Here is a 26,305-nt window from a genome sequence, read left to right as displayed (position 1 = left end):
CAGCCTAAAGGAGAAAAAAAGAGTGTAGAGTGCGGATCTTTAGTGAGAGGAACTAGAAGATGGGGAGCTTGGTCTTAAGTCTTGTGGATTGACTAGATTGAAAGGTAACTTTTCACGATTTTTTTGATTTTAAGATTAAATTAATGTTTTTTTAGGTCTTGTAACTAAGGTCCGCCGAATTAGTACCGGGACTTGTACAGGTCGGTACAGTTTGGTACCATATCGAACCGGTACGGGTAGGGCGTGCTGGTTCACGGATCAGCATACCCATTTTTTTTGAAGTTTTTAAGAATATTTAATTGGTAATCACTCTTTTTGAAGTCAAATTTGTTGTTTGTTTGATATTTTTTGATGTTTCTATGATCTTGATTTAATCTAGATGATGCATCTTATTGCTTTAAAATGATACAAATCATAAAATAATTAGTAAGGCGTTGCATTCTACAATGAACAACATAAAATATTCTCAAATCAAGAAGTGACGTGAAAATTAAAAAATAATACAATCAATTATATATATTTAAAGTCCAATATACATACCGATATCTAAAATTGGATCGAGTGGCGATGTCTTTTGTAGATATCCGGATCATCAGTATAGTCAGGAGGCACATCAGCCTATTCCTCTAACCAAGCGGCGGCGCAGTCTTGTACGTTCATCCCATAAGGAAGTACTCTCGGATCTCTCGCTGAAGCTTTGGCTCTGAAAGGTGTCCTCTGGCTGATAATACGACAATGGAGGGGTCTATCCGAATATGCCGGCAGAAAAATCCGAATCGTAAGATGCTTTGGGTTGTGTAAGGTAGTAGCCACTCGAAGATGTCTCAGACGCATCATATCCATATATGTATCCATATGAGACATAGGCTGCCTGTGGCTGCGGGTAATAGGATCCATTATATGACTCGAAATCTGATACGTCTATGGATCCTACTCTACGTACGAGGTTATCTGCAGTTGTATCGTGTCCTCCTGAATGATCTCAAGGAGCTTGTCTCTTATATACAATTGTATTCTCGCGGGCTCTACCAGATCGTGCATCGTGATTCCTATCCTGTGTAACATGCGTAAACTGGAATTCATCGATGAATTGAAGACCACTCTGCGATTGTCTCATAAATGGTGGTCTCTTGTCCTCTACTTTCTCTATGGCTAGCGGATCAATAACTATCAGAATTGCTACTCTTGGTCTTTGAATCTGAGTGAACTGACTCCTCGACACTCTCTATTGGAGCTGTAGGTGCCTTTTGTTTTTCTTTTTTTTTGTGTGTTGGGCAGTTGCTTTCTTATCCTTCGTACTTCTCTTTGCCTGGCTATATTAGGAGGATGTTTGTCGCCCTTCTGATCGAGTTGACCAAGTGCATAGTGGCCTCGTCTAAGCATTTCTCGATCATATCTTTGAGTGGATGTCTTAGAGAAGAAGTCATGCGGTGACCGGTTCTCTTATGGTTGTGGCTGATCAGCTGGAAGGATGCATGGAATATTGCTCCTAGCCCATTGCCCTGCATCGACCTTAGCCTTACTGGCTACGTAACCGATCGATTGTGGAGGCGATCCTCGCTCATCGAGCTCCGACTTCTGTTGTTGGCTCACAAGCCATCTGACCATAAGATCATCCTCATCATTTACGAAAGCACTATAGATCAGATCTGTGTACTTGAGCTTCACTTTCTTCTGAATGCAGTTCAGCCTTAATCTCAGATTGTAGTGAACATATACAAGATCGTTGAGGCTCTTCTATGTCAGATGATTCCTCTTGCTGTGGATGAGGGTGAAGGTGGACCAGTTGCGCTCACAGCCACTTGAGCATACCATCTGGGAGAGGATCCGAATAACTAGCCACTTAAGATTTTTCGCGGATAACCCAAAATGAATCTACCATTTAGCAGCAAAAATATTGAAAAAAATTATATATAAGATAGTACTATATTAGTAATCATCTAACGCCAGGTAAATATCCTTCTGGTGTATAACAAATTTGGATTCATACTTTCTTACTTACGACAGCTGTCAAGATTCCAAAGCTGTTGCTGCCCTCTCTAAATATTTTGGTCTGTAAAAAAGAACCGTGTTGTACTATGTTAATAATAATAGAAGATACCAGTTAATTTACATGTCACTTAAGTTAACTTACCTCTTATAGACATAGGGCCGCGACTTCTGGATCTAGCTCTTTCTTGTAAATCACATTATGCAGAGCCGCCAGAAGCTCGTCATCTATATTGATTTCAGGTATGCTGTATTGGAACCGAGGGTTCAAGTAGTATGCTGTATATAGAGTTCATTATTGTCTTAGTAAAATTGTACAAGTACAAAAGCAGTCTATTTTTCAATGTTCTTGCTTACCTGCGAGATGCAAGTCTCTACCCATTTGGTGGTCCCATCATCGCTCAATGATGTCGATGTATTCATGGGCCTGCGTCGGATCTGCCTTCATAATCTGAGTCTTTTGCCTTTCCATCATGCGATACAGAAAGCTCATCTTGGATACTTCTCGCTGTCCACGGCCCAAAGTACTTTATACAATGATCTGATAGCCTTCACTATCGTAGTGGCCCGCTGCCAGAATATGTACCTGGTCACCAAGTCCTCGACGCTGCTCTCTTCAATGCTGCCCTCGCATATCTATTTTTCTACCATGCGGGACTGACAAACACCTGATGTAGGGTTGCTTTCTTCTCAGCATTGAGTCAACCTTCTTGAGAAGAAAGCAATCCTATGTCATATATTTGTCAGTCCCGAGTGGCAGAAAAGTAAATATGCGAGGGTCGGCACTGAAGAGAGCAGCATCGAGGATTTGATGACCCGGTAGACATTCTGACAGCGAGCTACTGCAATAGTAAAAGCTATCAGACCATTGTATGCAGTGCTTTGCAGTTGAATGGTGGATTCATTTTGGTTTGTTCGCAAAATATCTTAAGCGGCTAGCTATTTAGATCCTCTCCCAGACAGTCTTCTTGAGTGGCTGTGAGCGCAACTAGTCTACCTTCATCCTCATCCACAGCAAGTAGAGAAACTGTTTTACATAGAAGTGCCTCAACCATGGTCTGCCGTACCGGCTCGGGTTGGGACCGGTACCAGATCAGCGTGGAATCCGGTACCGGTAGCTTATCATTGGAGAACCGGTGCGAGATTGGTACGGACCGGTACAGATCGGTACGGGATCGGTATGGAACCAGTATGTATCGGTTCGGGCCGCCACCGGTACGCCGACCAGTACCGGTACGGCGGACTTTGGCCTTAACGATCTTGTATATGTTCACCACAATCTGAGGTTGAGGCTGAAGTGCATTTAGGAGGAAGTGTAGTTCAAGTACACAGATTCGATCCATAGTTCTTTCGTAGCTGATGAAGATGATTATATGGTCGGATGGCTTGTTGGCCAACAGCAGAAGTCAGAGCTTGATGAGCGAGGATCGCTTCTACAACTAGTCAGTTTTGTAGCCAGTGAGGCTATAGTCGATGCATGGCAATGGGCTGAGAGCAATATTCCACGCATTTTTTTCAGCTGATCAGCCGCAGCCATAGGGCTCACTCGTGAGCCAGTCACCATATGACTTCTTGTCCGAGACATTCTCTTAGAGATATGATTGAGAGATGCTTAGATGAGGTCATTACGCTATCCGGTCGACTCGGTCAGGAGGACAACATACATCCAACATAGCCAGGCAACGAGGGGCATGAAGCGTAAGCAGGTAGCGAGTGGCAGCAAGGGTAAGCAAACCGAGAGTGGCACGAAGGGTAAGCAGGCAGGTACTCAGCACACAAAAAAAAAAACAAAAGGCACTTATAGCCTCTATGGAGAGTGTAGAGAAGGTGTCAGTTCATTCAGATTCAAAGACTAGGAGCAACAATTCTGGAGGTCATGGATCTGTGGGCCAAAGAGGGAGTGGAGGACATTAGACCACCATTTATGAGATAACCTCAGGGTGGTCTTCGATTCACCGGTGAGTCCTAGTTTTCGCATGCTACATAGGATATGGACCATAGTGCATGATCTGGTAGAGCCCGCGAGGATATAATTGCATATAAGAGACAGTCTTCTTGAGATTATTCAGGACACGATGCAGCTGCAGATGACCTTGTACGTGGAGTAGGATCCGTAGACATCAGATTCTGAGTCGTATATTGGATCCTATTATCCATAGCCACAGATAACCTATGATCTATACGGATACAGATATGGATATGGTGCGTCCGAGGCATCTTCCGGTGGCTACTATCCTACGCAACTTAGAGCATCTTATGGGCCAGTTTTTGCTGTCGGCTTATTCGGATGGCCTCCATAGCCGCTTTATTAGCTAAAGGATACCTCTTAGAGCCCGGGCTTTAGTGAGAGATCCGAGAGTGCTTATAACTCAAAGCGCGTTCCTTATGGGATGAACATACAAGACTACGACGCCGCTTGGTTAGAGAGGTGGGTTGTTGTGCCTCTTGACTATGTTAATGATCTAGATATCTACGAGAGGCATCGCCACTCGACGAGATTTTAGATATAGGTATTTATGTTGTACTTTAAATACATATAATTGATTATATTATGTTATAATTTTTACCTCACTAGTTGATTTTAGGATGTTTCATGTTGCTTCTTGTAGCATGCAACATCTTACTAATCATTTTGTGTTTTGTATTACTTAAAAACAATAAGATGCATCATTTAGATTAAACCGAAATTGTAAAAGCATAAAAAAAAACAAATTAGACTTAAAATCATTGAAAATGTTGAAAGATTGATTACCAATTAAATAAACTTGAAAAACTTAAAAAAAGGAATGCCAGTTTTAAGCGTACTGTGTGTCGGTATGGTACCCAACCGGTACCGTACTGACCCGCCCGCCGATCGGTATGGGTTCTGGTACCAGTTCGGCGGACCTTGGCAAAGTTTCTATTTCTCGTTGACTAAGTTACCTCCATATCAACTCAAGTGATGTAAGTGCCACCCCCAGCTCTTCTGTTGCATCATATAGATCTTTGTTCTTTTGCATGAAAATATAAGCTAAATATGAGGTGATCCTACGACTATGGATTTGTGAAAAGAATGACACTAGATAGTTTGATGCAGGTTGTTCTAACAAGTAACTACTTGTTATTTCTCATGCTTCTTTAATATTATATCAAAATGTTCTTATTTTTTGTTTTGTTTTTCTTTCATTCTTTAAAGGCCTTATGATGGTTGCAATGCTGGTTTCGGTACTTGTACCGCTGCAATGCTCGTATAAGTAGGTTCATGGTATCGACACTCGGCATGCCCCCATAACGAGTGCCCTTTTATTATTGGTACAATATGGTATGTCTCATACTCGGCAGTATGGTCCAGTATGGTGAACCATGGACCTTATTGATCTTGCCCATTATACAAAAAGTATTGTGTTTCAGCCCTATCCTGCATATTGATATATTATCTAATCTACATCTCTTAAAGTTGTAGCTTGATAGAACTAAGTTATAAGAAAGTGATGTAACATAAAGATATAAAAAAACCTCTGTTTTTTTAATCAAAAGCTTTATATCTTGTTAGGTCAAAAAAAAGGACTGGTGTTTAATGAAATTTTGATATTTCTTAAAATAATTTCACCCACCGGAAGGTTGAACTCTGAATCCATCCTGGTATCCTGGAAAAATCCATTCATCACCCTAGGAAACAACAAGCTTGTGAAAGTCACAGGTTTGTGTTTGGTCAACGAACACTGTTCCTACTAACTCTGATGCTAGTCCTCTTATATGCTTATTGAAGTCTAGTTTTGGCAGAGACTTGTGGTGACTTGCAGCCGACGAAGAACTTCTCTGCTCTGTAACCTATGCCTCTCTTAGTGGCGAACACCATGCTGCTTTCACTGGCATCAACTTTTGTGATGAGCGATAATTGGTTTGTTAAGCCTGTAGGCAAGTTGTTGGATGAGTGGTGGACATTTTCAGATTTATAAAGGGGTAAAGGCAATAGCTAACATTGAGTGTATTTGAATTTGTAAATTGAAAGTTGTTTTTGATCATTTGGTTTAGTTATGCAATTTGATTTGATGTTATGCGAGCAATGATCCATGAATTTTTAAGATATTCATCAGTTTATTAGTTATGCAATTTGATTTGATGTTATGCGAGCAATGATCCTTGAATTTTTAAGATATTCATCAGTTTATTCATTAAAATTTTCCTTCATGCGGTTAGTTGTTTAAATTCCTTGTCAAGATCAGTTGCTTGAAAAATTATAGACATTTGTTAATGATCGTGTCATTTTTACTTTTGATGAAATTTGAGCACATCTTTGAGACCTGGTGTGTCAATTTTGCAACTTTTTTGTTTTGGCAGGAACTCAAAGTTATCTTATGCACGCTTCTTCCAGTAGTATGTGTTAATAATAGCAATGATGATTGTTCAAACGTTTCAATGGGTCTGAAGGTACCTCTTTAGTATTAAGCATGTCTTTCCTTTTTATAAAGTTATTTTTGAATGGAATATTGACTTTCTTAATGCTGTTGTTTGGTAATGTGTCATTGTAAAAATAATTTTGCTATTCATGTTTTCTCTGTCTAGTCTCTTCCCTTGATTTTTACAATTCGGAGGTAAGCTTTGATATGCCCTAAGCTTTCAATTGAAAGTTCAATCCTTGTTTGTTTTCTTAACTAATGCTTCTCTTTTCCCTCTAAATTTGAGGAGGAATGACTGTATATCTCGTTTCGTTTGATCCAACTTTTCTTTATTGACTTCAGCGGCCGTTCCCCTCTTCCATTACGTATGCATGGGATTTGTGTGGCAATCAGTTCCTCTATACTTTTTTATATTTAATACATTATGACAATATCACTTAATGCCCATGATATTGCTTATTTCATGGGGTTGTCAGTGGTCAAGTGTTAGTTGATTGTTTGTTTACTTCGTATCTCTAACTATTATTACGAGTTTTTCTAGTGCAATCCTTTCCTGTCATACAATTCCCTGCTTGACTATGCTTCTCTCTCTCTTTAATATACCTCTAATATTCTTGGATATGTTGTAAGGTGCTATATGCATATGCACTGCACTCTGGTTGTCAACCATGGTTGCTGATGTCTCATCCTAGTGAAAGAGTCATCATAGGTACCATATGTGTATGCTATTCTTTACCATGGTTGCTGATGTCTCATCCCAGTGAAAAGAGTCATCATAGGTATCATATGTGTATGCTATTCTTTACCATGGTTGCTAATGTCTCATCCTAGGGCGATGTAACTTCAACATGTGACTTTCAAAGTGGAAAATTGTTTATTTCTTTTCTAAAGGACCAGTTAGGTAACAATGATTCTTGCCCTATGGACACGTCTCATTTAACAGAGGCAATCTTCTTCTCAGCTTCTCTTCCAAGTTCATGTGGCTAATATATTCTGCCCTTTATAGACCTCCTTAAGGTGGTTAAAGGAATCACTTTTTCAACATATAAATTTGATCTGTAATTCCAATTCTGGAAAATAAAGAATTTGGTAAACCCATTGCAAGCAGCACCAGGAAATTATGAAAATTTTGTTCATTTTGTCAATAAACAATGGACAAATTTAGCCTTTCTTTAATTTTTAAATTTAAGGTTGAAAAGTAGAGACAATATTATATTGACTATTATAATGGAAGCCAAGGTTCTTCGCTGGTACAGTAGTGTACGCCCTATATGGGTTGGTTTGGCATATCAAGACTCGGTATGCCTCCTGTACGAAGTCTCGGTTGGGCACCGGACGGTTCAGTATGCTCGACAAAGGGCGATAAGCACCGATATGGCGAATCTTGATGGAAACCCTTGGGCGGGTAGGACTCCACTCCCTCGACTCCACTTTTAATGTATGTACAACAATACCCCTTATGATAGAGACTCTAGCCATCCTTTATACCTTTTGCCTTTTTCAGAACCATCAATTTTTTTAATCATTTCTTTCTTGAAAGCTGCTCATTCCTCTCTTATTTTCACCCTTCTTCTTTATGAAAATTCTGCTATTTTTTTTTCATTTTCGTTTTATGTTCAACTCACAGGGGATGTGAATCATACATGCTAAATACTAGTGCATTATGATTGCATGTAAAATAAATGTGCATCTGCCTGTAAATAATACACCCAACATCTGATGGCATAATATTACAAATTTCTTTCCTCAAAGACCACTTTGAATAAGTCCTTTCATTAAGATCTTCATTTGCTGTCCAAATCTTTTCTCTGTTCTTGGTTTGCTTTTAATCTGCAAGCCTGAAATCGAATGAAGAAATATTTGATAATGAAGGGCCTGCTTGGCATAATTTTTGTTTTTGTGTTTTTGTTTCTCTACAAATTAATAAAACGTCATATGGAAAGATAGCATTTGTGCAAAATTTTTGCTTTTACCTTGCTTTTATTTACAGTCTTTGTTGAAAGCAATAAATCTTTGCTACCAAAAGCTCTAAAGATTCTATAAAAATTTCGAAAAACAAAAGGTTTCATCATATATGTTAAGTCGTCTAGTTCATCTTTTTTTTAAAGTTTCTTGAAAACAAAAACAAAAAACAAAAATAATACCAAACGGGCCCAAAATATTGAAGTCTCATATGGTGGATTTTCATCACTTGATTGCAAACTTTCCTAGTACTCTTTGAGTCTACTGTAGGTGAATCTATAATTATAATTTCTGTTGATGGGAAAATAATTAAGACTTAGATTAAGTGTACTGCAAGGTCTCTTATGAAATAATACTAGGAGTGGAAATTTTGACCCACACCCACCTGCCAAGCCATCCAAACCCACCCAAAGTAAACGGGCTTAGATGATGATTTCTTTTATAATTGGGTTGGGTATGAGTTATTTGAGATCAACCCAATTATAAATGGCTCGGCTATGGATTTGATCCTTTTGACCTGATGGATGACCATGGGTTAAACAAACCTCTATAACCCATCCCTAAACCCCTGAGGCAGTGGTAATATGTGATGGGCTTTGGCGTTGTCAAGGATTGGTTCAATGATTAGAAAAATTACATAACTAATGGTTAAGAGAAAAAAAATATGGAAAAGAAAGAGAGAACAACTTGTTTAAGACTTGTCATGTTTTCTTTTCCACGTCTCTCGCTTTCTCATGTTATTTGGATGTCAACCCTAAATCCCTTATTCTCGCCATATTTTATTTTTGTTTACAAAGATATATAATTGATAAATGTTGCCATTAAAATAAATGGGTTGGTATGGATTTATCTTTACAACCTGATTATAAATTGCTAGGGCATGGGTTGAGGGTTTTTTGATCCAAACTGAACCGGACCCAACCTGAACCCAACCCAACCCCGTGCCGTTATCACCTCTAAATAATACATTCCAACTTTGTTAAACATTCTATTGGCGACCAAGTCCTGTACAACATACACCATCACACTTTTGCAACCTTTTTACCCACTTGGTTACCTTGATTGGATTCAGAATATTGGCAACCAATATTTTGCCAGACCTGTATTCTTAAAGAATAAAGATACTTTGATGATTTATCCAAAATAACTTAATCCACTTCTGCCCAATGTTGCTCTTACGTTATTAGACTTGAGCAAGAGTATATAAACTGCATTTTCTGATTCCAAACCTCAAAAAGGATATTAAGTAGTATATGACAAATGAAAGCAGTTAAGACAATCCACACATGGAACTAAGTTTCTAATTGAATTTCAAATTAACTGTAGTCTCGGGAGCATCAATAGTCTTTTCCAGTTGGAAGTCTTAAGCTCTTAGCTTAAAATATCAATCATCAAGAAATTTAGGCTGATTTAACAATGCATCTGCTATCTGAGGAGCCTCTCATTCTGTACTATTTCCTTGTTAGATACAAATACTCAAGTTTTCTTCTAGACTTCCTTCTGGAAGAAGTATTTGTTGCTTAGGATTATGTTTATGTTGCCCTAATTGTCAGTGAGGTGATTAAGAATAGATCTTTCACTATAGGTCCTCATATTTATAGGGATTGCGGAGCACCATATGTTTACATGCAAGTTATTTTAACCGATTCTCTTTTACAAATCCTTCTTCTCTATCATAACTAATACCCATTCAGGAGCTGCTGCCTAGTCCATTCTTGGAAATCTTCTTGACAAGTAGACTGCATATGGACACCAGGCTCTCATACAACCAGAATTATGCTTCAAATGTCATTATTAGGGTCTCTTTGCTGTGATATCGTCCCATTTTTTGGGTTTTCACGAGTTAGTTTTTGAGGTTTTAGGTTACAAATAGTTACTAGCCTATATATTTAAGGTTAAAATGCTATCTTATTTACATATTTAATGATAATATGTGTTATGTGGTTCTAGTTTACTTGGTTTATGTGAATGCACAATGGTATATGAGAGGTGAATTTACATCTTGAATAATTATTAATAATTCTTGTAATTTATTTTTTATTTTTTTGTTTAACAGATTATTTGTGCTGATTTTAGCAGCATATTGGTTGTTTTATTTTAACTTTTCTTGCCTGAGATACATGATATAAATCCATATATTTGTGTTGGCAGACTTACAATGAAATCCAACACTGCTTTCTAGTAATTGGTTCAGTATATCCTGATGACCTTTGTGTCTTCCTTCTGGATGTGAGTAATTTTTTACGCTATTCTATTTTGTTTTACTTATCAATAATTCAGTAAACTTCCTTTAAAACTAAAACAATTAATAACAAGCAGAACTACCTTTTCACTATGTTCACCACCAAAGAATTTTTTCCTCCTGCAATTTGAAAAATTATCTTTTGATTATTCAGTTGATTTTGTCGATGGTTTGTACCCAGATATGTCAGTCAAAAGATGAGCCATCAATGATTGGAGCTCTCTGCATCATAAAGCATCTCTTACCCAGGTTTTGTCTTCCACTATTTAGTTTAGTCTGCTTGAATTTGTCCATACTCGACCTCCTTACACATGTCGAATGCCAATATTTCATTTTTTGAAGGTTGTTGGAAACTTGGTATAGCAAAAGGACTTTACTTGTTGAAGTTGTGAAATCCCTTCTAGATGAGCAGAGCTTGGATGTTCGAATGGCACTTGCCGAGGTATGTTGTTGATGCTTCCTCTTATCAGTTCATGTTTAGTTTTTTTTAAAATATATATTCTTAAAAGATTGCTATTTTTTGATTTGTTTTGTTATGGTCTTTCTTGGTTTCTTGGTTTTTTTATTTTTATTAATGTTTGTAATCTGGAATCATTTTATTAATGTTTGTTATCTGGAATCATTTCATGTATTTTTGAATGTTAGGATTTCTATTTAATTCTAGCGTTATATTGATCTGGATTCTCTATGATAGTTGATTGTTGTTATGGCTTCACACTGCTATCTAAGTGGACCTCCTGCGGAATTGTTCATTGAATACCTTGTGCGCCATTGTGCAATAATGGAGGACAAAGTAAGAAATTTCAAGGATTCGAAGGAAGTTACTTGGAGAAGTGGCCCCTTTCAACCTTTTCAATATAAGAAACTGGAGGTTTCACGCTGACTTATTCCTATATAGTATGCATCTTAGTTCTTTACTGGTAACTGAGCTGTAATGGATTGATCTTCTGATCAGGTGATAATGGGCCCTGTTAGTCCTGTGAAATTAAGAGCAATATGTGAAAAGGGTCTCCTTTTGTTGGCTATTACCATTCCTGAAATGGAGGTAGGGTGCTGCATAAGTGATGACTACTGAACCTCTTTAGATGCTTACTTTCTGTTCTACTTTGAATCTTACATTAATGATGGCATTGATGTCCTCTTCTCAGTAAGGATTTACACAAGTTCTTTACCCTTGCCTGTCCATGACAATTGGTTGCTTATCTCTAAATTTTTTGCAGTATATCCTCTGGCCATTCATCTTAAAGATGATTATCCCAAAGAAGTATACTGGTGCAGTTGCGACGGTAGGAAACTGAACTCTTTTATGTACTTCTTATTCTATTTTTTTTTAGTGGTGTTAGAAAGTTAGATTCTAATAGCTCTGTACCTCTTCTTTAGACGGGTGTTATTGGTTAAATAAAAATTCTGATTTTCTGGTGTCAATGATATGATATTCGTTTAGAGTAACAGACTATATAAAACTTCTTAAGATTCAAGATTCTTTTTGGTTGTTCTCCATGTTTGATGATGCTTTACTATTCTTGACAATCTTGTGTTCATATCTATTTCTGCAGGTTTGCAAGTGTATAACTGAGTTGTGTAGGCATAGATCATCTCATAACAGTTCTACATTTAGTGAACTTAACACTTCCAGTGATATTCCTAAACCTGAGGTAGAGCTCCATGGTGAACATAGATGCTTTTCATTTTCTGTTTCTAAAGTAATTCAGTTATTAATTTATATGATGCTTGCTTGTTACTACAGGATCTTTTTGCTCGTTTGGTTGTTCTCTTGCATGATCCACTAGCCAGGGCACAGTTGGCAACTCAGATTTTGACGGTCTCTGCTCTAACCTTTATTACATGTTGTCAAGGCATATACTTCTCGTGATAATCGATGGGATGGATTGCCAATTAACTATCAAGAATGTCCTTTTAAAGCAATTAAGTATAAAATTGCGGAAATTATCTTGCATCTTTTTTCTTGATATTTTATGATATGTTGTCTGTTTAAGAATTGAGTCTTGTTTAGGCATCGAATTGTATGCTGAGCTAACTACCTTTAAGGATTATTACTATGATCTATTAAAACTCTTGGATGAAGTTCCACTTTTTGGTAAAGCGGGCTAATAAGTATCACTTTGTCATTCATACTTTTACATATGTAGCTGTACAAAAGGCTCTTGAGGTGATACTTGATATTGTATGCACCACTGTGGGTGTATTGGGTGTAGACTTCCCTCTTTGCACCATTTTTAATTCAATGGAATTGAAATGATGACGGATACTTTGAAACCTTTTGAGCTCTATAGATGAACATCTGAAGTACGACTCGTGAACAAAGTTATATTCCATTGTCAGGAAACTTCCTTACTTCTAACTTTCAATTTCTTGCAGGTCTTATGCTACTTGAGTCCGTTGTTCCCAAAAAACCTTAGTTTATTTTGGCAAGATGAGGTATAACAACTATTAGTTATTTTTAAACATTTGCATGGCAAGAAGTGATTTGTTGTATAACAGCATGTCTTGTCTCTTAATATGCGTGAAGAGTTCTTAGATTAACATAGTTGTCACATGGCATGAGAATGACCTGTGATGTTGTAGCTATACAATTTAGTGGATGCTGGTTACTTTTTGAATTGTTTGTCCAGAATGCACTTTAGACCCTGTTTGGATGCTGGTTATGTGATGGTTAGTGGGGAGTTTGCGGTTGAACTAGCCAAACAAGGGCCCAATATGACCTGTTAAAGTTAATTGGTCAACACCCCCAAACACAGCCTAACCTGGTTAACTTTATTTCATGGGGGAAGGTGAAATAAAATCAACCAATGGAGATCTCTCCTCTCTCTTTACTTTCATTTTTTTCTACAACTTATCCCTCTAATTCTCAGAATGTCAACCAAATAGTCAATAATTTTAACCCATGGCTATCTGATTAGGTAGTGGATACCAATGTTTAAATCTATTTACCACCTGGTTAATTATTCCATGTGCAAACACAGCCTTAAATCTTTTCCATGCTGCTGGTAATGCAAAATAACTTGTACCTAGCAATCTGCTCACCATTTCATCATTTTGTACTGTGTACATTTACTTGAGATGTGTTACTTGTTTTCCAAAGTGATCTTTATGAAGGGAATTCATCAGGTTTGGTTGGTGAGCCAACAAGTAAGAGCAAATACAAGTAAATGGTCTAGTGTGCTCATCTGACCTAGACATTTTATGGGTTCTCTACATCCTTCTGAGTCGTCAAATCTTTGAACCTCCCATGACAAGGGTTGTCTAATATTTAGCTTTTCTTCAGTAAGTCCTTAAAGGTCCCATTAACAAAAGCTCTACATTTATAGCTTATAAATCCACCTTACCACAATCATAAGATTTATTTTATAATTTTCCCATTTGGCGCTTGAATGACTTTATGCTCGCAGAATTCAATATTGGTAGTTGGTAATGGAATCTGAACCACTAGATGTGATATGTAAGGCTAAAATGCCTAATGTGCAAAAATTCACATGTTTTGGGGACCTCTATATCTTGGCATTAAGACCTTATATGTAGGTGACTTTAACACATGATTTTTCATACTGTATGTTCAATCCTTGATGTTGAATTTATACTATGTGTGAAGTTCTTTCTTTATACTGTATGTTTTATAACCACACCAGCATATGCTGTTATTTTAGTATATTATTATGCAATTATTGCTTTGGGCCAGTCCAAGGACTGCTTTCTGCTTTAGCTAGGCTGAGATTGATCTAATCCTGTCAAAATCAGTTCAAGGCTTTATGGCATGGATGGAGCAGGATGGTCAGAGAAGCAGGTTGGAGTCTGAGCAAGTCAAGTCATCATTATCATCAACTAGAGCAGGATCCGTTGGCACATCGGATAGTCAAAGTGCATATTATGGCCCTTCTTTTACATATGACCTAGATGTGTACTCCCAATGGTCATATCTTGAGGAGTATTCTCATATGCAGTATCCTTCTTTTTATGGGTACATTCCAGGGCCACAGTATGGTACCACCTCTCACTATCCTGAGTAAGGATGGCCAGTCTCTTACCTAACATTACCATTAGGAGGGTTATCCTGGACAATATTGAATACGATATGAGCAACAGGGATGAGCTCATTATCAAGATTGTCATCATATTCGACCTAATTGGGAACCGGACCCAAGTGTTTACGAGCACCGTAACGTACCGCATGGTATCGGGCATACCGTACCGGTACCGGTAGCATATCGACCCTCGGTACGCTAAAAAAATTCTGTACTGTACCGTACTGATACTATGCTAGTGTAGTACCGGTACGGGTCCGGTACCAATATGGTGAACCTTGGTAGTAAGTTTGATATGTTTATCTTAATCCGATCTATCCATTTTGTACAATAATCAATATGATTTATTGCACAATATTAGCATAATTATATTTTTATTTAGAAGCGACTAATCTCAATGTAGTAAAAATTGTAACTTTTTTTATCCAACTTCATCCTTTTGGTTTATCAGGAACTCATGCAGCATGAATTATAAGAGATCATTGCTTGGTAATCAAGGAAGGGTCTCCAATGACTTGGAAAACCATAATGTGTTATAGTCTTAGTTTTCAATAGGGCCAATTTATCATAAATATATTATTTTGGAAGTTCAAATATGTTTAAACAACAATTACAGTTGTAAAACTTCAAGATAAATTTTAAAAATAAAAAATACATATAGAAAAGGGCATCCTAGGAACGTAGCGGGACGCTCAATTGGGATGGCCAGCAGGATGGGTCTATGGGGAAATTCAGATGCCCCCGTCCTACAGGATTTAAAACCTTGGATGAAAGTATAATTGTATGAGAACTTTTTGGTCTTCTAAGACCTGTTATTATCTCATGACGTTTTTTATTTGTAGATGATGTAGTATTGATTACTGATGATAGAACAATATGAATTTATAAGCTCATTTTGCGGAAGAAATATACAAAGAATAAAGGTTAAACTTTCTAAAATACAATGTTAGTGACAACAAAACAATAATGAGAAGGCCCCAATCAAGCTTGATAAGAGATGCTGCAGAGCGATTAATTGCATTAATTTGGATTCATCATCCATAATAATGGAGAGAGAAATGGAGATATAGAGTTAGGGCTCTTTGGATGAAGTGGAGAGGTTCTTTTGGGGTATTATTTAGTTGATGCATCCCTTAATGATTTAAAGAAGAGAAATTGTACAATGACAATAAGGCCTATATTGTCGTATGGCTAATAGTGTTGGGCAACAAAGAGGGTCCATGAGATAATTCCAATGCAGTAGAAATGCGAATGCTGAGATGGATGCATGGTAAAACTAGGAGGGACTAATTGAGAAATGAGTTCATTAAAGGAGATATAGGAGTTAGAACTATTAAGGTTAGAGTGTCAAAAAAAACTAAGGATTAAGGCATCTTGGTCTGATCTATTTTAGCAGTACTGAACTGGAACAGAGAGACTGCGTCTTGGGACATAGTTAGGATCTCTGGTCTCTCCAAATCGGGCCATCGTGATCCATCCTAGTCAGGATGGACTGAGACTATTGCATCTTGGGATTTAGGAAACCAAATTGCGTCCCAAGATACCAAATTTTTAATTTACTTTTTATTTTTTCTATTTGTTTTTGTTTTTGATGGTTGTTTAAAACGGATCTTGGGACTGTTCCAGTACCATATTGGCCTAATACCAAACTGGAATGCACCCCAGGTTCAAGATTTACACCTTTGTAGAGAACAAATTGAGATGATATGGAAATATGCAACCAAGATTTGAGGCAGTTTTCACAAGGAGGGGTGCTTACATAAGGAATATTTCACCTTGTTGATTGGGTTAAGCATAAGGCTAAGGGAATGCCTAAACCTGGATAATTGTTAGTTGAAATACTGATTGCAAATTGCCTTTAAAGTCTTTCAGTTCTTCTGGTTTAGTTGATCATAAGTAACCAGGCCAGGAATTTGTGATAAATTATTTGAAAATCAAGTTGTAAAACTTGTAATGATATACTCTTACAGTGAGTTGAAAGAGCATCTTTTTTGTGTATTAGTTTCTATTTTGTGGAATACCCTTTTGTTATCTCATTTTTAAAGTGCAAGGAGGCCAACCAAAAGAGGAGAAATTAATGACAAAGGAACATAAAGTTTGAATGCAATGTAAATCTTCATATGGTGTTATTTGTGAGTGAGGATTCCATTTAAATTGGATGTTGAATTAGTCCTTATTGTTCTTGGCTTTCTGGTGAGCCTGTCAAACTTTAATAGTCTTTTTTCCCTGGAAAAAGGAAATGCTCCTAGCATATGTAGCATTATGAAGTTACTGAAAATCAAATCTTCTGCTAGTAGTATGGTTGCTCATTTTAACCTGAAAATGCTTTTGCCACCTTTGACGGTTGAATCAGCTGACATAAATCTATGGGGAAGCTTAATTTGTTATTTGTATAACCTTTTTACTATATTTATTATTGGTGATCCTTGCAAATATTTCTATTTTTTTTTCATACAAGCATCTTATATTGTCTTTCTTTCGGCAAGTACTAGGTGCCTAAAATGAAAGCATATATCAGTGATCCTGAAGACTTAAAGCAGGATTCTTCTTACCAAGAGACATGGGATGACATGATAATCAGTGTAAGTCTTTGTACTGAAGTTTTGAATCCCACAGATCTGGTGGTTGCTGCCAATGTTCTCTTCTTATTCCTGTTACAATGTTACAGTTAAAATATTAATATAAGGACCTGGTACTAAGTCTACTTGGATTTTACCTCGTGCTTACTATATATGGTAGGAAGCAACCAATTTTCTGTATATATTTGAGCTTTTCACTGGTTACTCCTTTTCCTTTTTGACCTATAAGTAAATTCTAAAATGAAAATGCAATAGGATCATAATTAATAATCATGGTTCTCTGTTATGCAGTTTTTAGCAGAATCTCTGGATGTTGTTCGAGACACCGAATGGGTCATTTCATTGGGTGAAGCTTTTGCCAGACACTATGCTCTATATGCTGCTGGCGACGAACATTCAGCACTTCTTCACAGGTACTGTGCCTACCATTGTGGGTCAATTTCCAGTTCTATGTTCTGCACTCTGTAATATATCATGATTCTCCATTGCAGTAACTAATGGATATTGACTGGCTAGCAGTGACTAGTACCATTAACATACTATCCTTTAGAAGTAAATATTTAATGGAACATTTAATCTAACTTTTTTTTTTTCACTCTTAAAGTTTTTGACTTTATTTGTTTACATTTTAAATTATTTTCAAGTCACATGCATATTTTTTTAATTACTGCACTTAATGTTTGAGTTGCTTTTTCAAAATGTTCAGTTTTTTACATTGTCTTCTATTATTAATATTATTATTTTTAATATCTTAGTGCAATGTTTGGAGCCCTTTAGATCTGTGACCATTATATGCTTTTATTCAGTATCCTGTTATTGAATAATATTCTCCTTCCATGTATTAAGAGAACTATAATTGGAAGCTTATAGATGACATTTCCATGTGAGGAGCAAAAGGTTGAGAAAACAAATGCCAAGCTTACTTGTTACAAGGTTTTAGCAAAGGTAAGTAAAATAAATAGCATAGTGGAAATTCATGGTTCACCTGAATATGGTTAATCATTTTGCGGTAAAGTTATACTTCACCAATGGGTGATCATGTCACCACATATAACTAAAACATACTATGATGGGCTTGTATAAGCATATAACTTGCGTGCCTACACTATTCAATTATCTTTAACACCATCTTAGACTTATCTTGCTTCCTAGAGAGTTTGCTAATGTTTTTTATTTGAAGCGATACTAGTAATTGCGAATAGGTCGGCAAGTTGCTAAATAGGCTCCATATAGTGAGAAGCTTAACATGTTGATTTTTGAAGAAGAAATCAAAATCAATGTTGATATGCTTATTCCACTTGTGAAATTCACATTGTCGGCAATCTGGAAAATTTTTCAATTGTAACATTTCACAGGTGGTGGAATATAGAGAAGGCAACAAAGGAAGACTGTTTCAGCTGTTGTATGATCTATCACATGATTTTGGTCTTCGTATTAGTGCAGGAGAGTCGATGATGTAATAGGGCCTCCAAAATCTATGTAAAGAAAGAAAAAAATACAATGTTAGCTTTAAGGTTTGCCAGGGTTCTGAAGCTGCTTTAAAGGTTGAAAAAGAGCATGGTTCCATCATAAGCTAGATGCTTGATATATGACTCAAAGTGGTATCCTGATCTCACAGTTATGAAAGAAGAACCTTTGGGCAGATGAAAATATGGAGAAAAGGTCATACCGTCATAATATAAGACTAAAATCTTTTAACCAATTTGGTGCTTTGAGCAATGAAAGTGGTGGGGCAATGAACGTGGTGGGGCAAGATCCAGTCAAAATCGAAATCCCATCAGTGGCGTGTCTTGGATATAATTTGTCATGTTGCCCTAGAAGGTAATGACTCTTGGGAGTTGCATGAAACTTTACCAGCTGCTAACATAGTTTCCTACACCAAGCTGCGAATCTATCATGTTGAAACAATTGTCTCTAGTGGCTGTGAGTTTGGTGTCTAATTTTTTGTAACATGTGTTGGTTCTTGTTTGATAGGATCTTAACCCAGGTCCGCCGTACTGGTACCAGTCAGCGTACCGGTGGCCGGCCGGACCGGTATGGTACCGGTACGGCGAGCCAAAAATTTGGGTTCCTTTTTATGTTGTCTCTGTTGGATCTTAAATTAAGTAAAGATTGATATTTTTTATTGCTTTTTTCATGATTTTTGATGTTTTCATGTTTAAATTTAGGGTTGAAATTTGAAACATAGATGATGCATGTTATTAGCTCCTCTCGTTCCAAATGATAAAATGATACACATAAAATATCTTCAAATTAAGATACAATCATTTACATACATTTAAAGCACTCTCGGATATCTAAAATCGGGACGAGTGCCGATGGCTCTCGTAGATATCCGGATCATAAGTATAGTCAGGAGGAGGCAAATTAACCCAATCAGAAGGAACACATGCTAGGTTATAAGAACTGTCGGATCTCTCGCTCATGTTCTGGCTTTGAGAGGTGTCCTCTGATTGTGTAGGGGCCCATCCAAATATGGCGGAAGCAAAATCCGATGCACCATATCCATATTCGTCAGGCTGAGGCTGTGGATAATAGAATCCGTATCCGTATGCGAGCTCATCTGCAGCCATATCCTCTTCCTGAACGACCTCGAGGAGCCCATCTTCTATATTCAATGATATCCTCACGGAATCTATCAGGTGGTCGACGTGGTCTGTATCCTGTGTAGCACCCATAAATTGGGACTCACTGGTGAAATAAAAACCACCCTCCGGCTGTGTTTCATAAATACCATACTGTCCTCCGCTCCTTCCATGGCTAGAAGAACCGTCACCACCAGAACCTTTATCACTGCTGGTCCAAGTCTCCTCGACACTCTCCATTGGGACCCTTTGTTTTTCTTTCTTGGCCCTCTCTGTTTGGCTATGTCGCCCTTCTCTGCCGAGCATCTCTCGATCAGCTCTCTCGGAGGGTGTCTCGTACCAAGCATGTGGTGACTGGCTCCCCTGTGCCTGCGGCTGATCAGCTCTGTAAGTGCGTGGAATATTGCGCTCAACCCATTGCTCTGGATCGATCCTAGCTTCGGTGGCTATGAAGCTAGCTGGTCGTGGAGGCGATCCTGGCTCGTCAAGCTCGAGGTCCTGCTGCTGGCCTACAAGCCAGCCAAGTAGTAGATCATCGTCATCATCGGTGAAGGTTCCGTAAATCGGATCTGCATACTTGAGCTCCACTTCCTCCTGAATGCACTTTAGCCTCAACCGCAGATTGTAGTGCACATAAACAAGATCGTTGAGGCGCTTTTGTGTCAAACAGTTTCTTTGTTTGCTGTGGATAAGGGCGAAGGTGGACTAATTGCACTCACAACCACTAGAGGAGACTGTTTGGGAGAGGATCCGGATAGCTATCCGCTTTAGATTTCTCGCGGATCCGCCAAAATGCACCCACCATTCAGCTGCAAAAATATTTATGAAAATTACTTATATGATAGTTCCATATTAGTAACTAACACCAGGTAATATCTTCCTGATGTGTCACGTACCTGGATTCATATTGTGTTTGCTGACGACAGCCGCTCGTTGGCCAAAACTGTAGCTGTCCTCTCTAAATAATTTGCTCTGTAAAAAAGAAGCATGTTCTACCATGTTAATAATTGAAGATGCCGGTATACTTACACATGCTGGTAATTACTAAATCATAATTACCTCTTCAAGACATAGGGCCGCTTTTTCTGGATCATGCTCCATCTTGTAAATCACATTACGCAAAGCATCCAGAAGTGTTTCATCCATACCAATTCCATCTATGCTGTACTGAAACCGGGGGTTTAGGTAGTATGCTGCATATATACGAGACTATCTTAGCATAATTATATAAGTACATCCATCACTATAATTGTCACTATAATTATATCTTAGCTTACCTACTAGATGCAATTCCTTACCCATTTGCGCTCCCCACCGGTGCTCAATGATGTTGATGTACGACTGGCCATGCGCTGGATCTGCCTCCATAATCTGATCCTTTGCTTTGACCATTATGTGATACAAAAACCCCATATGGGGATAGATCTCTCTAACTACGGCCCGCAGCACTTCATATAATGGTTTGATAGCCTTGACTATTGTAGTAGCCCGCTGCCAGAATGACTGTCTCGTCACCAAGTCTTGTATCTTGCTCCCTTCAGTGCTGGCATAAGAATATCTACTATCATGCCACTTGGGACTGGCAAACATCTGACGTAGGGCTCCTCTCTTCTTGAGAATGCTATCAAGTGCGATGAAGTTGGTAGCAAACCGTGTGACTCCTGGTCTCAGAATCTCTCCCCCTGCATACTTTCTCATCAGTGAAAGGATCCAATTATGGTTATAAACATACCTGGTGATGCGTTGGGCTGTCTCCACCGTTTGCTGCACCCTACGGATCTTTCCAATATCCATCAGCATGAGATCGATACAATGTGCTGCACATGGGGTCCAGAAAATATGTGGTCGCCGCTCCATCAAGATCTGCCCTGCAGCCTTATATTGCGGCCTATTATCAGTGACGACCTGCATGACATTCTCCTCTCCTACCAGATCAATCACATCCTCCATAAGTTTCAGCATGCACGCGGTGTTATGCACATAAGCCGAAGCATCAACCGACTTGTGGAAAAAGGTCTTCGCATCACAGTATGTCAGAAAGTTGATGATGCTCCGCCTGGTCGGACCGGTCCAACCATCGCACATGATGGTTAGTCCATATATGGGCCACTTGCTCTTGTAGGAGTCCATCCAATTCTCCAGCTCCTCCTTATTGTTGTCAAGAAGCTCACCGTAGATGTTCTTCGGGCTTGGAGGAACTACACCGGGACCTACAGCTTGTATGGCTGCAATGGCAGACCTGTAGTACGTATTGTCTGCTACATTCGCTGGGATGTGGCTGAAGTGAAACCGGGATCCAATAGCTCGCCACATAATTTTCTTCTTATCCTTCATCCACATTGTGTCTACCCTCTGCTGCCTTGAATCTCTACTGGGGAGAGCATGCGGATCTACATCATGAATTGTCGCTCCTTGTGGAATTTTTCTAAATGACTTCTTTCGGCTAGCAAAACTACCCAGCATAGATGCAATCCGGCCACGTTCTTTACCAATGCTCTTCTTGACTGAAGTTGTCCTCAAAAACTCTGGATCTTGTCTAGTGCTCCCAAAACCGCCGCCCGACTCGTATGCAGAGAGCCCAAATCGAGCCCTATGCCTGGCCACCTCCTCCTGCTGCCACTGATTATCCCGACTTGCCTGCATGGCCGTCCGAATATCTGCCTCCTCCTCATCTAGATCTTCAACCTCCTCTGGCTCCCTAGAGTGATAGGAAGGTGGCTCTGCCGCTCGGTGATCGACCTCCGCCCTCTTTTTGGAAGCCCTCTCCTTTCCTTCTTTGGCATGTAGCAACCTCACCGGAATTTCCGGCTAAGTGTTGCTTCAACCTGCTTACCCCTCCTCCCTTGAAAACCTTGTCGCAAAAGGTACATTGAAACTGGTGCCGTTGCCCCTCTCTTCCAAGTCTTCGCCCATAAGACCAGCTAATATCACGCTTTGTAGGGTTCGTTTTTCTTGATGACTCCATTTCTATTATAAATGTACAACATATCAAAAAATTAAGCTAATGGAATAAATTTTCGCATGATCTTATTTTTTAAGCAATTTATAAACTATTTTTTTAAGCTACTTATTAACAAAATTAATGAAATAACATAGGACAAAAAAAACACACCTCAAATAGTCTCCGCTGGATTTTTTGGGAAGGACCTCCTCCTAAATTTGTGGGCTATCTCTCAAATTTTTCCTTCTCTGGTTACTCCTCAGAGCTCTATTGAATTTAAGAAATCTAGACTTTGGAGTTTGAATGTTCTCGTTCGGTTTTTATAACCGAACGAGGAAGGCCGAGACGCAGAACCCTGCTCTCGGCCATCAAGTTTAAAAAAAGTGGCCGAGCCACTTCTTTCATTTCAAAAGCGAAAGGCGAAGTGGCCACTCGGCCACTTCAGACAGAAGTGGCTGAGAGGCCACTTTTTTTTTTTTTTTTTTTTTTTGAGAAGAAAGAAGTGGCCTCTCGGCCACTTCTTTTTCTTTTTGAGAAGAAAGAAGTGGCCTCGGCCACTTCTTTGTTATTTTGAAATGAAAGAAGTGGCCTCTTGGCCACTTCTTTTTTTTTTTGAATGACAGAAGTGGCCGAGAGGCCACTTCTTTATTTTTTTGAAATGAAAGAAGTGGCCTCTCGGCCACTTCTTTCTTTTGAAATGACAGAAGTGGCCGAGAGGCCACTTCTTTTTTTTTTGAAATGACAGAAGTGGCCTCTCGGCCACAGCTTCTTTTTTTTTTTAAAAGAAGTGGCCAGTCGGGCCACTTCTTCCTGAAACCATGCGCCGCACGTGGTTTCTGAAACCACAGTGCGAGCGTTGCAAACCGGCACGAGGCCGGTATCAAGCGGTACGCGCTGGTACCAACCGGTATGGAGCACGTACCGGTCGGTTCTGCTGAAAAAACAACCTGGTACCAGATTCCACGCGGGTCCGGTACCGGCTAGGGCCGGATCGGTATGTACCGGCCCGTACCAGCTGTTACGGCAGACCTTGATCTTAACTATTAAGACACTATGGAATTGTGTAAAAGATAACTATTTGAAGATATAGTTTCTTGCATCAAGCTACAGAATCATAGCTTGGAAACTGCTGTTTCCAGTGTTTTGGAGGTCTCCTTGATCTCGAGGGTCAATATGTTTCTATTGGCAGTGAGGACAGAGAGGACAAATATTTTGTTGAGTCACAATTAAAGAAGGCCATTAGCAAATAGTGAATGATTATTGAGCAACAGTACTCATGGTAGTTTGAATATCTGTCCTGTGTTTGGATGAGGCATTGGCATAATGGCTCCCATTTGCACTGGCAAGGCAGATCTTCTACTTTAACCCTTGGTTTCAGCTGAAGAAACTTAGAATTCTGAAATTCTGTGTTTCTGGAAAAGTAGTTTATTTCGCTTTCGCTCTTGCATTGTTATGAAGAAATGATGGTATAAGGCATGTAAATTTCTAGGCAAAAAAGATCCTGAAATTTTGATCCGTGCAATCCTCTGATATGCTATATGAACTAACCATGCTAATAAAAATGATGATTGTCAGGTAGTCCGCTTATCTGCTGGTCTTTCCTTCAAAAGGCCTTACCTAATTTCTTTTGATGATGTAACATCCTGTCTTTAGATTATCGGATATATTTATATTAGACTTCACATATTTTACTTTAGTTAGTATATAATAGTGAACAGGATGGATCTGTTAGAATTGTACTGTGTAATTTATTGATGAATAACTCTTAATGATATCTGATTTTAGACTCACATGTTTTCTTGGGGCTGGTTATTGGATTTTTGATCAAATCACCACTAACCATGCGCACTGAGGACCAATCACAATTAAAAGAAATATTTCTTTCCCCCCTTCTTTTTAACTTTTCCTTCGATTTTCCTGGATAGCCCAATGTGCTCATCATGTTAAATTCCTCAATTCTCTTTTCATATTGGTTTAATTTTAGTTTTTAATTGATGAACAATATTGCCTGGACATGGTAAATTGTTTTGATTATTTAAATGAGCCAGTTCTCATCCCAACTTTATAGGGCGTATGAGTGAGTGTAATAGACAATAAGGAATCCTGTTATTATGGAAGAAATCTCCAAATTGCTTGGTTGTTAAGTTGGAGTTTGAGTTGCCTACTGTTATATTATATTTAATTATGTGTCACATGAATTTGATATATTCTTGTTATTAAAATTTGCTAAATATGCACATTTAAAATAATACTGTCTTCTTTAATTTCTTGTTTGGTTACTTAATTGTAAAATGTGATCTTGTAAACTGGCTCTAGATGAACCTTTTCTGCAAGCATTTGTTTGGCAGTTCAAAATCTTGTCAATGAAATGTACTATCATATCATGGTTTCGTAGACTTTGCCAATCAGATTGGCCTTGGTCATCCTTTGGTGTTGAATGGAAATGATCTTTATTTGATTTTCTGTCAGAACAGTCCAAATTTATTCTATCTGAGGATATGGTACACTAAAGCCATACAAATGCACCTTTACTCTTAGTAGGTTGTCAGTTACAATGTTGTCGGTCTTCTGTCTTGCAGATGTCTGGGCATGCTTCTTCAAAAAGTTGATGATAGAATTTATGTTCGTGAAAAAATAGAATGGATGTATAAGCATGCAGATATCTCAGTCCCCACAAATAGGCTTGGTCTTGCTAAAGGCATGGGGTTGGTATGTTGGCATAGAAAGTTGGTTAGTGTTCAAAATTTGCTCTTTCTTTTTCATATATCTTTTTCTTTGCTGCTGGCAGGTTGCAGCTTCACATCTGGATACTGTTCTGGAAAAATTGAAGAATATACTAGACAATGTTGGACATAGTAGGTTACAGAGGTACTAGCATGATCTATTTGATAGAACTTCCTGTTGCTCTAAATATCTCCTCTTTTCTTATCATCAAGAATTTTGTATAATCATTCTATAACAAATTGTTATATAGTTGTCCAGTCTGCAAGGTGGTCTATTGATCATGCTGTCGCTGTGGATTTATGGTTTGCTATCAAAACCATTTTGGTTCTGCATGCCCTCATAGACTACAGAGCTATCCGTCTACCCCAAAAGATATGGCATGAATCAAAATCCATGATTTTAGGCTTCAGTTTCTCAGTACTATGTTAATTCTAATCCATAGCACTTTGCTTAAAATGTAGGGAAGTTGGATATGCAATTTTATGCTCACAAAAGTACGAGTTTTTTTTATGTAGCCTTAGACCTTATTGTGCAAATGTCTGGGTTGCTAGTACGCATGGTACACTGTACTGGCCCGAACTGGACGGTACGGGGCGTACTGTATTGTACTGGTTTGGTATCGGTATCCGATACAGGTGGCGTACCGACACTTAGTATGCCAAAAAAATTCTGCATCGTACCGTATCGACATTGTACTAGTATGGCACCGGTACGGGGTTCGGTACCGAGACGGCTAACCTTGTTAGTACGTCTTATATTCTTTGATGTGTTGCTTCATTTCAATTTGGAGGATGATGACAACTTCCCAATGAGTTGCTGGTTGGTTGATGTCATTAACTTATAAACTTTATTGTTATATATAGC

General features: G+C 38.4%; 2 protein-coding genes across 3 annotated transcripts in view; one reads left to right on the top strand and one right to left on the bottom strand.

Annotated features, from left to right (window-relative positions):
* LOC103724090 (protein SHOOT GRAVITROPISM 6) overlaps window positions 1–26,305 on the top strand; it is a 67,181-nt gene that overhangs the window by 8,252 nt on the left and 32,624 nt on the right. For both annotated transcript variants that reach the window (XM_039123524.1, XM_039123525.1), the window contains exons 12-25: window positions 6,310–6,399; window positions 10,482–10,559; window positions 10,754–10,821; window positions 10,915–11,014; window positions 11,267–11,443; window positions 11,528–11,617; window positions 11,793–11,858; window positions 12,129–12,227; window positions 12,320–12,394; window positions 12,952–13,011; window positions 17,105–17,194; window positions 17,483–17,604; window positions 25,297–25,426; window positions 25,506–25,585. In XM_039123524.1, coding sequence (XP_038979452.1) covers window positions 6,310–6,399; window positions 10,482–10,559; window positions 10,754–10,821; window positions 10,915–11,014; window positions 11,267–11,443; window positions 11,528–11,617; window positions 11,793–11,858; window positions 12,129–12,227; window positions 12,320–12,394; window positions 12,952–13,011; window positions 17,105–17,194; window positions 17,483–17,604; window positions 25,297–25,426; window positions 25,506–25,585 — 1,325 coding nt within the window. The remainder of the gene's footprint in view (window positions 1–6,309; window positions 6,400–10,481; window positions 10,560–10,753; window positions 10,822–10,914; window positions 11,015–11,266; window positions 11,444–11,527; window positions 11,618–11,792; window positions 11,859–12,128; window positions 12,228–12,319; window positions 12,395–12,951; window positions 13,012–17,104; window positions 17,195–17,482; window positions 17,605–25,296; window positions 25,427–25,505; window positions 25,586–26,305) is intronic.
* Window positions 19,440–23,133, bottom strand: LOC120109902. Its single transcript, XM_039123526.1, has 2 exons — window positions 20,673–23,133; window positions 19,440–20,585 (listed from the first exon to the last, which is right to left on the bottom strand). Exon 1 carries the CDS (start codon window positions 22,417–22,419, stop codon window positions 20,986–20,988), a length of 1,434 nt encoding a protein of 477 aa, XP_038979454.1. The 5' UTR covers window positions 22,420–23,133; the 3' UTR covers window positions 19,440–20,585; window positions 20,673–20,985.

The sequence above is a fragment of the Phoenix dactylifera genome, chromosome 2 (assembly GCF_009389715.1).
Source record: "Phoenix dactylifera cultivar Barhee BC4 chromosome 2, palm_55x_up_171113_PBpolish2nd_filt_p, whole genome shotgun sequence".
NCBI lineage: Eukaryota > Viridiplantae > Streptophyta > Magnoliopsida > Arecales > Arecaceae > Phoenix > Phoenix dactylifera.
The sequence above is the reverse complement of the archived record's forward strand: the minus strand, read 5'-3'. Positions and strand labels throughout refer to the sequence as shown.

What these genes read in the sequence shown, in the direction of transcription:
- LOC120109902 (XM_039123526.1), bottom strand. Translation starts at nt 22,419, where the DNA reads ATGCAGGCAAGTCGGGATAATCAGTGGCAGCAGGAGGAGGTGGCCAGG.